An 11,772-nucleotide genomic window follows, 5' to 3' on the forward strand; every position below is an offset into this window, starting at 1 on the left:
TAGAAATACAAATACTGTAAATAAAATTAATTATATTAAAATGACTTCATGTATGCCAGTGACATTATGTTATTATTATACACAATGTTATTTCTCTGCTGCACATGTTCTAGAATATATAAAAGTAAAAAAAATGCCATGCTTTCATTCATAACCTTTCTTATTGATTAGAATTCACAGATCCCATTTTTTACTTCATGTGTCCCTAATTGGCTGAGGTGTCTTTTTATATGTTGCTTCTGCTCTTTATGTTTGAGAACAGATAAGCTCATTATTATAATCATTTTTATTGTCTGCTTGGTTCAGAGGAAACACATTAATATTCCAGCTTCTTTGCATGATGTTTATTGACATCATTTTGGATGTTATGATGTTTAATGCTCTGAGTATCCAACAGATTTTTTATTCTGCTTTTCTAGTCTGAATTGTCTTTTATCACTAGTTTTTAATATTTTGCATTAGCGTGATGATTCTTTACTTCTACTGTTTGTCCTTCATTAAATGAAACCAAAGATCTCCGTCTGTCCTGAAGTCTTTTCTTTATTATATAAAACCAGATCAAATTCTGTAGTCCTAGACATGTTTATAACGATCACTCCACCAAAAATGACTTGAGAACGATCTATAAGATATTGTGTTAATGCAACCTGATGTGACGGTTAGTTCAATGTCATCTGTAAATCAGCACTCTGACCTCTTTCTTTATGAGTTGTTCCTGATTAGCTCAGCAAAAATGATTTTTTAATTAAATGCGAAGTAAATGAGATCACACACACACTCATGAACAGAGAACTGTGACTGTATTGTGAGAAGTTCCATATGATTATATTTCTTTATTTAAACAAGAGCAATACTATTTATCTATGTCAAAAAGGAGTTGTTGAGATACAGGGGCCTCCTCAGTCAAACCTAAATACATAGTTGACATCATTATGTAATTATATAATCATTGTTTTATTATTATTATTATAACATGTGTGCCCTGATAGATCATAGATATGATTATATGGAGTTTTTTGTCTGAAACTGGTGGTTTCTGAATGTTTTAAAGTTCCACAAGCTCCACCTCTCGTCATCTATCAGTCAGTCACAGATCAAATTCAAAGTTTTTTTTTTCCTTCTATGTGGTTCAAGAACCAGTGAACCTCATACGTGTTTCAGTGTGGAGCTCCAGGTCGGACTGATGTACCAGCACCATGCTGGTGGTTGACCACAGAGTGTCTCTAAAGACGCTGCAGCTCTTTTTCTACTTCTGCATCAGTCTTCAGACGTGTGGGCGGAGCAGAGAGAACGACGTGGTTCAACTGTTCTACGCTCTGATAAATATAGACACTGGTTCTGAGTTATGTCTCCTTAAAGCTGTACTGACTGTCCAGATCATCCAGATGAACTTCAACTGTTTGTGAAATCGAATTAATTAAAGCACACAAACTGTATTGCCTTTTTTTCCTACCTTTTGTTTTTAACTCTGTTTAAAACTTCACAAAGTTCAAGTGAGAATAAAAAAATGTTCATTTCTGACATTTGTTTTTGTTACAGAGGAAACAGAAAATACAAAGGTTTGGTTTATCTGCTGGGTTTTTGTTGCTCGTCATTTTCAGTGAAAGCGAAATAATATGAACAGAAACTATACTTAAACAATACTGAAGATAAAATACAAAAACTATTTTAACACAAAGCTTTGTTTCTTCTTCTCTTGCACACCAGAGTAATCTTCAGTCAGGTGTCTCTGCTCGTTGTGGCCTGGAACACAGAATACATAAACATCATATCTGCTGTATGATGTTCTAAACTCAATGGTCACTTACTCAGCTTTCTCAGGGGCAGGAACTTAAAGGGACAGTTCACCTATAAATCAAAAATATATATTTGTCCTCTTATCTGTAGTGCTATCATTAATCTAGATAGTTTTGCAAAGGAAAACGCTAATGTTTGGTAACATAACTTCTCAGCTCTGTTCATGAAAAGAGATCATGGTTTCTAATGTGAGAGTAAAACTTAACGTCAAAGACAGAAAAGCATTGTTGGTTTCACATGAGACATGAAAAGCTGCCTGCTTGGTGAACAAACGTGATCTTGACTGATTTCTCACATTTAGAGGAGCATACATGCCACGCAGGAAAACTGTGGGGAGTTCAAGTTCACTTAGAGTAATAAATCAGATTAAACGGAAGTTGCTGCTGTCAGTCTTACCCTCAGGACCGGGACATTGAGAAGTTCCTGCTCTCTTAAACATCTCTTGGTTCAGACACAAGAGATGTGAAGAAATTTATATTCAGTGAAGTATAGAGTCCTTAACTTCTGTTTTCTTAAGCTTCTTTGAATATGACAATACATGCTGGAAAAGGTGATCTTATATTGAATTACAGTCAATCTGCTGAAATCATAGTTTTTTAAATCTTCCATGTATTATATAAAATTGATGCAAAAACTTTAAATTAATTAAAAATGTCCATGACCATATGTGTGTTCATTATACGTGTGGGCACCTTCTTAGAAAACATGTGAAATGGTAGAAGTACATTAAATGACAGACACTTGTGGAGTCTTACTTAAGGGTCAAAGCAGAGTAAACCGGTTGAAATGCAGATTCATCCTCATCTGAAGAGGAGAAACATCAGTAAGCAACAGACGGACGGATGAACTTCATTATAAATACTCATATGAACAGACTGAAGGGGTCGAAGGGCCCCCTCACCTTTTTCTGCCTGTGGCTCTCTGCTGTGGTTTGACCCGAGGCCGAGGCTAAGATCATCATCAGCGTCTGCAGCGTCTAAAAGAAGAAACACATGTGTGACACGCTGAGAGGTCGGGTCAGTCCTGCTTCTCAGCTCGTCTCAACCGACACCTCAACTGACACTTTCAACAAAGAAACTATTCTTATTATTCTAACTGTCATAGTGGTTAACCTTATTAAAGATGTTTACGTACGTCTTTGTCTCTCGAAGCACACCTGCTAATAAAATGCACTAATAATAAAAGTATGCATCACATTAAAGAAAATAAAGAATTGAACCTTTGTTCTGTCTCGGTTTTGTGACGACAACTGCATATGTCACACCGTCTGGATCGTCTGCAACGTTCTCTCCACAGACTAAAACACGAAACACATTTAGGATTACATAGTTTATTCTTTAGTCATTAAGTTAAAAAGAAAAACATATATATTCACCTCTTTGATTGATCCTGTCTGCTGTTGGTGTCTTTGAGGAAACTAATGGATAGAAAATAAAAACATTGACATCAACAGAAACACGGCAATGATGAGAATTTTGGTGTAGAATATTCTGCCGTTGCCTTTCCTGAGCTTTGGACAACGGCTGTGATTCACACACTGTGCTGTACAATTAATACAGCATTGTCAACTGTGTAAAAATGTAAAAACATTTAAGAAAACTATAAAACACAAGCATATTTAAAATAAGTAGTGCTGAAGTATAAAACACCTCAGCACATGTATTGGTATATGTGCTTTTCTTCATCATTAGATTAGAGAATATGGACATATAAAAATACAAGAAGAATTATGCTTGTAGTTGTAAGCCAAAATATGATCATGATATCATCAAGGGTTATAGGCTATGGTTGTTTTAATTACATTATGAAAGTTACCTTTATTTTACCGGTATGGTCTTTAGCTTTAAATTCATAAGTAAGTAGTTTTCGTGTATCTCCGGCAGTAGTTTACATACAGCATACTATGGTTGAGAGGTCACTTTTCGGTACCTCTGTGTCTCCTAACATGAAGGAGTCCCAGCAGCAGAGCCACCGTTAAAATAGTGACGCCGACCCACAGCGGGACGAAGACATGAGGGGAGCGATGGTGCAGAGGATGCTTCTCTTCATGAGGGGTCAGAGAGATGATAGAAACACTATTTGCTGATACAAATATAACACATTTGAACATCAAATAAATTAGTTTCTTCCAAAATGGGCAATTTGAAAAACATGAATACAAATGTACGTATTATTAACTATAAATATGAAGTAAATTACACCCTTATAGTCACTGCTACTTATCTTACATTTCATATTGGCTCTTAATTTACTGTTGCTCACTTTTAAATACTTGGAATGGAAACAAATCGTTTCACTGAACAATGTACTTAAACTCACATTTGAGCATGTGATAAATCAAATTTGACCTTCAAATCTGAAGAGTTTGTTGCATGAAACTGCATCTTGAATTTCAGGTTAAAACTGTGAGGTCTCATTTAATACCAAGTTTAACTCGAGTATATCTTTAAAATTTCAAATTGTTTAAGTTGAAAACTTAATTGGCTCCAGGCCACACAATTATAAAAATATCATCTTTTTTGTAAAACTGTTATGTGTCACCTCTAACAGCCAGCCAGCTTCCTGGTGATGATCCAAAGCCAGAGATGCTGCAGTTGTAGAGGCCTTCATCAGACTTGGAAACATTGTTAATGGGCATCTCTCTGGAAGAATCACTTTTGCGGGAACCACCTTTGAAAAAATCGGCTGTGAAGTCGATGGAATTTGTCTTGCTTCTGCAGCGCAGAGTCACATTGTCTCCCTCCTTCACAGGAAGAGCAGGACTGTCCAGGATCACAGAACCAGCTGCATGTGTTGATTAAGTAAAATGTTAGATATGTTTTAATTACAAACCTTGAGTTTGTCACAATAGATAGATAGACCATCTAGACATAGCTTCAGATGTGAGCAAAGGAACGGCACAGTGTGAAAATAAAGATGCAACAATAAAGGCTACACATAAGAAGAAAAGTTAGGTGGTAACATTCACAGAATAAATCAAATAAAGAAATCATAAATAAAGAGGACAGGGCAATAAAATTTGAAATCAAATAAGTAACGTATCGTCTGCATAGAGGTGGATATTAACCAAATGTCCCTTGATATTCCTGTGACAGCGTAAAGGCTGAACAACATATACAAATTCTGTAGAAACCATCTTGTAATTATTCATTTAAGATGCAGACAAAACCCCGGTCTCAACTACACCGACAAATTTAACTTAAGTAAAAGGATGTCCCCAAGTGACGTGACAATTGTTAGTCATTTTGCAAGAATGCCCTTTTTTCGCTTTTTGTGTCTTTTGAATGCCAATTAGTTACTTTAATGACTGCAATGTATTTGAACAAGTAACTGAAATTAAAGTATAAATTGTGATAGAGAATGCTTTTTTGTTTCCGTACATATTTAACTTACTTTGCGTATTTAAAGCTTAATGATGTTTTTTGCCAACTTTCTCATAGTAACAATGAGTAACAATTAAATAACAGGTAAAAAGTCATTTTACAACATTAAAGATTTACGTTAAGATTTCAGTTTGGGAATTTATTTCCCTCATTTGTGACCCATAAAAGAAATTAGAAATTACTCAACAAAGTTTTCTGTACATTGATGCACACTATTTTGGAGCATTGTTGAATTAAAAAATATAGATTTTGAAATTGCTTTAGAAAACAATTTCTGCTCACAGAACAATGTATTTCCCCACCTAAGCTTATTGCTATCACAATGAAAAGGGAGTTTTAAAAAAGGGTTTAGTTTATAGGTAGTAGGTGTTGCTTTTAGAAATATAAAACATTTAATAAACATACTTGTGATAGTGATGTTGACAGTATTGCTTTTCTCTCCTCTTTCATTCTCACACCAGTATACTCCACTATCTGATTCATAGGCCTGTTGAATGGTGCCGGTCAGTGTTGGCGTCCTCTTAATATCAATAGGGAATTTGGTAATTAATTCCTTATTAACCCTGGTGCCTCTCAGAGTGGAGCCAGAGAGACCCTCACAGTGAAAAGAGACAGACTCGTATTCAAAGAACTGCAGCCTGTCAGGAACTATCCGTAAAGCTGCATCTGCAAAAAGAACCGAGAAAAATAAAGTTAAAAAAAAACTTCTCCTTCATAAAAATAACTTTAAACTAAAGAAAAAATGCACTTTGTAACAGACACTAGATAATGTAGGCATTTTGCATGCACATGCATTACATCTTATTAATAAGCAATATTTCAGGTTTCATTTCTTTTCAGATTATGCATTTTTTGTTGTTGAAATATTATATTACATGACAGAAACATAGACAAATAAGTTTGAATGGTTTTGTACAAAAACAAATGCAAAAAGTGTATCTTTAGGATTTAGTATTCGCTACCCACCTATTTCTTTAGTAGAGCTCTTCTGAATATGTACACACAGCAGAATGACTGTCACTGGACAGAAACATTTATATTTTAATCAAAGGTGTGTTCACAACAATCTGTTAAACTAGAAGAAGTGGATAAATCTGAGACTCAGTACTCACACAGTCTGAAGCAGAGCGCTGTAACCTCCATGTTGTCTTGCTGCTGACTGCTTTAGCATCAGACTGAGTTACAGCTAAAGTACCCGAGGACTTCCTCTTCCTGTGCAGTTTATCTCTGAAGTAGTTGGGGCCAGACTCACTGTGGTTTCAACGTAGAGCTAAAATTGAAACATTTTTGTGTGCGTGTTAACTCAGATCTGTCAAGTTCTTGTGCACCAAACTGGGGAATCAAATCTTTAAGGAGCTGCTTTGTGCAAAAGAGCTTTGTCATCAAAAAGGCCTCCCCAAATTTGGAGGCTTGTCTAAAATGTAGATTTTTACTATCCCATTATATTCCTCTTCTTTTTCCTTCACAGTTCAGAGAGTCTGTTCTCGCCTCAACGGACAGTAAGAGTGCATCTGATCAGCTCTCTGCATTGGTCCATCTGCCTCGGCTGAGACTGGAGCTATAGACGTGTTTGTTTCAGATGACGATGAAGCCTCATCACTTTTCACCTGGCTGATGTGCTAAATGCTCATGTGGGTACCAATGTAACCAAACAGCAAACTAAACCTCCTGCTGGTGGTTTCCTGTTGACCAGGGGAAGCCGTCACATGCAGCAGTCTCATGCACTGTGACCAGTGTGCTGCTGAGGATGACCATTTCCAGTGTCAAACTGTTAATGAGCTCCACAAAAATAATGTCGCACTCTAGAGAAGAAACAACTACTTGACATGCAAGGGAGCAACAGTATTTACAGATATCCCTTATCCTCCCATCTTTCTCTCTTTTATAGTTATTTTTCACATCCACAAACGAACAGAATAAAAAGATGGCGGAGGCTGTAGCTGTTATGAAGCTTCATGAATCCTATCCTGCCCCCTGCAGTTTAATACCAGGCCTGATATCTGCCTCAATGAACATCTGCTTCTCCTAAGCTACCAAAACAAAGAAGCATTGTTAATGTCCCTCTTAACCCGACGGATTTGATTGCACTGTATTATTTTATAACCGGTCACCTGGCAACTGAGACCAAAGTTCAGATGTTCATAAACCGAGACACTCAAAGTAAAACACACCTCAGCTATAGACATATACACAGAAAACAACAGCACTCTATGTCTACATTTTCAATAAACTTTAACTTTCCAGTTTTGGTCTCTGTGGTTTGAATCCATAACTGCCTTTTTTTTCAAATGGCTTAATTTAATTGTATTTATAAGTGCTTTACCAAAGGTTTTAAAGTGGTTTTAATGAAGAGTTTGTTGCTGATGGGACATTACAAAAGCATGAATTATCTCAAGCTGTTGCAAAGACATCTGCAAACAATATAAGATTGATAAACTGCTCAGAAGCTCAGAGCAGGAAATAAAACTGATCAGATATACAAAAGAACTGCACGAGGCTGATGATGACGTAAAGGTCCGGAGTCTGTCAATGATCTACAGACTGACAGTCAGATGAGGTGACTGAGACGGACACGTTTCAACAGGTATGTGGTCTTTGTTTAACATTTACTCTAAAATCAATGAGAACATTTCAGAAACTCTGTCTGCATTGTGAGTTGAGGTCTCTCTAAACCAGAACTTCATTTAAACAAGAAATGTGTTTGTTCTAAACTGTGACACAGAGTATTTATCTCAATGATAATAATGTACCGGACATGTTGGACTTTGTAACATTGAAATGGTTCTAGTGTAACTAAGATATAAAATGAGCCTCAAGCTTCAAAACACATTTTAAATTCACTGTAGGACACTTTAAAGTATAATCCAACAAAAGTGAAAGTTTAATGTGAGTTTTACTGAAAAATGCTGAAAATATAAAAACAGGACACTACGTTAATAATTGAAGAACAGTTGGCATCTACAGGTGCAGAGTATGTGTGATCAAATAAAGGATATACTTAGATGAACATATGTATCATACGAGTAGAGCCCAGAAGACAGTAGTTCAAATGTTGTATTACTTGTTGGAGCCTCCAGCACAATTATGTCCAAACATGTGAGATTTATAACTCAGGCCTTTGGATTGTCGACCTTCTTTAAAGCTTATGAACGACTTTATTGTTGGACCAAGTTGAACCCAACGAACGATTGAAGAGCCTTTTGTTCTCTGTATGTTGACATTGTTTACAGTGTTTTTTGTTCGTTCTCAGAGATCCAAGATGCTTTTCAACACAGACGGAAAGACCATTCAATCTCATCTCAGAACACTCAGCGTTCTTCATCTTGTCCTAGCACACTTCTGTAGAGGTAACACAAACACCATCCTGTTAGGTCACTATAGGTTACTAATAAGTCAATACTTTGTGGATGACCATCAGAGTTTCCATGTTTCCTGTTTGTCTCAACTGTTTACTATCAACACAGGTTAAATTATAGCAAAAAAGAGTCCAAATTATGTCATGGTTCTCATACAATTACAAAAGGGCTTTGCAGCAGTAAAGGCATCAATGGTCAAGCATAATATTGCCCAGTATTTCTTTCATACACTGTAACAAAATATGCACTAAAGAAGTTAAAAATACTATGTCATCTAATGCTGTGTCTTGTTGGAGTTGATGACATTGACTTCCTTAAGAGACATTAAAACAGACACTTGTCTTTCCAGGTCAGCCTCAGCTGATTGGCTCATCTAAGCCAATAGTAGCAACCCTTGGTGATGATATCATTCTGCCATGTCATCTGGAGCCTGCGGCGGATGCGTCTGGTCTGATGGTGGAGTGGGCCAGACCCGACCTGAACCCCAGATTTGTCCATGTGTGGCGTTCTGGAGTAGAACTCGCGAGTAAAAAACACAAATCCTTCGTGGGAAGAACATCACTGTTCATCGATGAGCTGAAGTCTGGAAACATTTCACTGAAACTCTCCAAAGTGACACTCGCTGATCGGGGAACATACAAATGTTTTCTTCCAGGACTGAACAGGCAAACTTTGGTTCAACTAGTTGTTGGTGAGCTCATAGCGTTTATGTGTTCATGTTGCATGTTATGCCCAGTTTTTATAACTCTAGAAAAGATTTTAGTAGGAATAACATGTTTTAAACTCTAAAATCTAATGCAAGTTTATTTATAACTTACTTAATTTCTTCCTTTTTTTCTTTGCTCAGCATCGGGTGCTGTCTCTTCAGCGGTCATAACTTTAGCAGGGATGGACAGAGACAAAGGGGGAGTGGTGTTAGACTGTGAGTCCAGAGGCTGGTATCCAGAGCCGGAGGTGTTGTGGCTGGACGCTGAGGGAAACCTCCTCTCTGCTGGACCTACAGAGACAGTCAGAGGTCCTGATGACCTCTATACTGTCAGCAGCAGAGTGACTGTGGAGAAGAGACACAGCAACAGCTTCACCTGTAGAGTCCAACAGAAGAACACCAACCAGACCAGAGAGACGCACATCACTGTTCCAGGTAGAAACTATTCATACATGTATAATGTGTTCAAATGACGGTCAGTTTCCTATAAATGTCTCAAATGTTATTCTGTGTTTTATCATTCCAGATGATTTCTTTAAACTCCAGTCCTGTTCATCTCCCATCATTACTGGTCTGGCTGTTAGCTTTCTGTTACTTCTGTTACTTCTCATTGTTGTGTGGAGATGGAGACAAAACATCAGTAAGTCAAACATTCATTAATAAAAGCTTCATGGAATAGTTTTAAATAAATTATGAATAATAGATTTTATTTAAAAAATGAAATTGTCTGTAATTTACAGGTAATGGTGTTGATAAATGATGAGAGGGTTGGTCTGCTTTTATTTCCAATTAGTCCAATGTTGTCTTATTTTTATAACTTGTTTTATACCTTATTTTAGTCTAAAGTGTTTCATATGTTGTAATTTCCTAAAATGAACCCAAATGTCTTTTAAACTTTCACATTCTTGACTTTGTTTTTGAACAGAGAACATGAAAAGCCACTCAGATGAAACTATTAAAGGAGAAAAGAGTAACGGCTCTAAAACAACCAGAGCTGAAGATCAGTTTGTCACCGAAGAGGAAACGAAGCCTTTGAAGGATGAAGGGGAAGAGAAAACCAAAGATGTAAATAAAGAGACGGGAAATATTCAGTAGTAAAAAACTAATAATATAATTTGATGTCAGCAAGAAGGATAGAAAATATTGACATCAAGCTACAGGACCTGGAAAAAATACACAAAACTTTTTTTTGTTTTAAAAAAAGTCTGTATTGTGTTCTTTGTTGTCAAACGGTCTTGGAATTTCAGTTTGATTTACTGAAACATTAATAATTATCAAACTGAAACTCAAAATGAACCTCAGATTAATTATTTCATAAATGTTATAGAGATGTTATTATTCAATTGCTTTTAAATTCAAATGCTTCAAAAATCAGACTTCTCTATGTTTATTTTTTAAATGTTTTATTGTCTTTCATCTTACTAACGGGTCCCATTAAAATCATGTCTTGCATTTTGTCTCCGTTTATCTCTGTTCTCTCCGTCTCAGAGGAGGGAGGAGGAGCAGAAGATGGAGGAGGAGCAGAAGGTGGAGGAGGAGAGGAGGGAGGAGGCTGAGGAGGAGGTTCAGACTCTGAAAGAGGATCTGGAGACCAAGAAGAACCAGGTTCATCTTCACTTTAATAATACAACACATTAAATCTAGTTATCAATGGTATCAATACAGTGGTTTTTGCAGGTAATTTACAAAACACATTAAAGTCATTCCAAGACCAGATCCACATTTTTTTGGAAGTTTGATTCACTGAAACCTAAATAATTTATCAAAATAAACTCAAAATAAACCTCACATTAATCCTGTTATGAATGTAAAATGAATAATATTAAATGGTATTTAAATTTAAATTTGGCAATAATCAGACTTATTTATCAGACTTTATTTTTACATGTGTCACTGTGTGGTATATTTAATCTCCTGTCCTGTTAAAATCATGTCTCACATCTTGTCTCTGCTCATCTTTGTCCTCTCTCTTAGTCTAAGAAGAAAAGATCTAAGAAGCAGAGGAGGGAGGAGGAGAGGAGGGAGGAGGAGAGGAGGGAGGAGGCTGAGAAGGAGGTTCAGACCATGAAAGAGGAGCTGGAGACCAAGAAGAATGAGGTTCATCTTCACTTTAATAATATAACACATTCATTCTAGTGTCACATAAATTAACTCCTCTCTCATTGTCTCTCTTCTTCTTCTTCTTCATCTTCTTCTTCTTCTTCTTCTTCTTCTTCTTCTTCTTCTTCTTCTTCTTCTTCTTCTTCTTCTTCTTTTCTTCTTCCAGGTTGAAACTAAACGAGCTGAGCTTCAGACGCTCCATGAAGAGAAGCTGAGGAACGAGACCCAACTGCAGAAGCTGAAGGAAGAGCTGAAGAACAAACAGGTTCATGTCTTCATCTACATATCTATTTATTGTAAATACAGAATGAAGAGAGAGAGAGAGAGAGAGAGAGAGAGAGAGAGAGAGAGAGAGAGAGAGAGACCAGGTGTTAGACATCAGGTGAGATGACTCCTCTCCTCAGAGGATGTCATGACTCAGCATTTCTGC

General features: G+C 36.6%; 2 protein-coding genes across 2 annotated transcripts; one reads left to right on the forward strand and one right to left on the reverse strand.

Annotated features, from left to right (window-relative positions):
- Positions 1–1,343: 1,343 nt before the first annotated feature.
- On the reverse strand, positions 1,344–6,323 carry LOC129093818 (low affinity immunoglobulin gamma Fc region receptor III-A-like). The gene is made up of 8 exons (XM_054601940.1): positions 6,293–6,323; positions 5,586–5,846; positions 4,339–4,581; positions 3,727–3,879; positions 3,017–3,094; positions 2,699–2,773; positions 1,705–1,743; positions 1,344–1,396 (listed from the first exon to the last, which is right to left on the reverse strand). Exons 1-8 carry the CDS (start codon positions 6,321–6,323, stop codon positions 1,344–1,346), a joined length of 933 nt encoding a protein of 310 aa, XP_054457915.1.
- A 1,413-nt stretch (positions 6,324–7,736) lies between these two features.
- Positions 7,737–10,565, forward strand: LOC129093303 (butyrophilin subfamily 3 member A2-like). The gene is made up of 6 exons (XM_054601279.1): positions 7,737–7,764; positions 8,431–8,527; positions 8,886–9,227; positions 9,384–9,677; positions 9,769–9,882; positions 10,168–10,565. Exons 2-6 carry the CDS (start codon positions 8,440–8,442, stop codon positions 10,335–10,337), a joined length of 1,008 nt encoding a protein of 335 aa, XP_054457254.1. The 5' UTR covers positions 7,737–7,764; positions 8,431–8,439; the 3' UTR covers positions 10,338–10,565.
- Positions 10,566–11,772: the final 1,207 nt, after the last annotated feature.

Source organism: Anoplopoma fimbria, chromosome 7 (assembly GCF_027596085.1).
Source record: "Anoplopoma fimbria isolate UVic2021 breed Golden Eagle Sablefish chromosome 7, Afim_UVic_2022, whole genome shotgun sequence".
NCBI lineage: Eukaryota > Metazoa > Chordata > Actinopteri > Perciformes > Anoplopomatidae > Anoplopoma > Anoplopoma fimbria.

Coding starts and splice junctions, on each gene's coding strand:
- LOC129093303 (XM_054601279.1), top strand. CDS start 8,440: ATGCTTTTCAACACAGACGGAAAGACCATTCAATCTCATCTCAGAACA. Junction 8,528..8,885: donor CCTAGCACACTTCTGTAGAG/GTAACACAAACA, acceptor TTGTCTTTCCAG/GTCAGCCTCAGCTGATTGGC. Junction 9,678..9,768: donor GACGCACATCACTGTTCCAG/GTAGAAACTATT, acceptor TTATCATTCCAG/ATGATTTCTTTAAACTCCAG.
- LOC129093818 (XM_054601940.1), bottom strand. CDS start 6,323: ATGGAGGTTACAGCGCTCTGCTTCAGACTGT. Junction 2,774..3,016: donor AAAACCGAGACAGAACAAAG/GTTCAATTCTTT, acceptor TTCTTCTTTTAG/ACGCTGCAGACGCTGATGAT. Junction 1,744..2,698: donor AGAGCCACAGGCAGAAAAAG/GTGAGGGGGCCC, acceptor TCTGTGTTCCAG/GCCACAACGAGCAGAGACAC.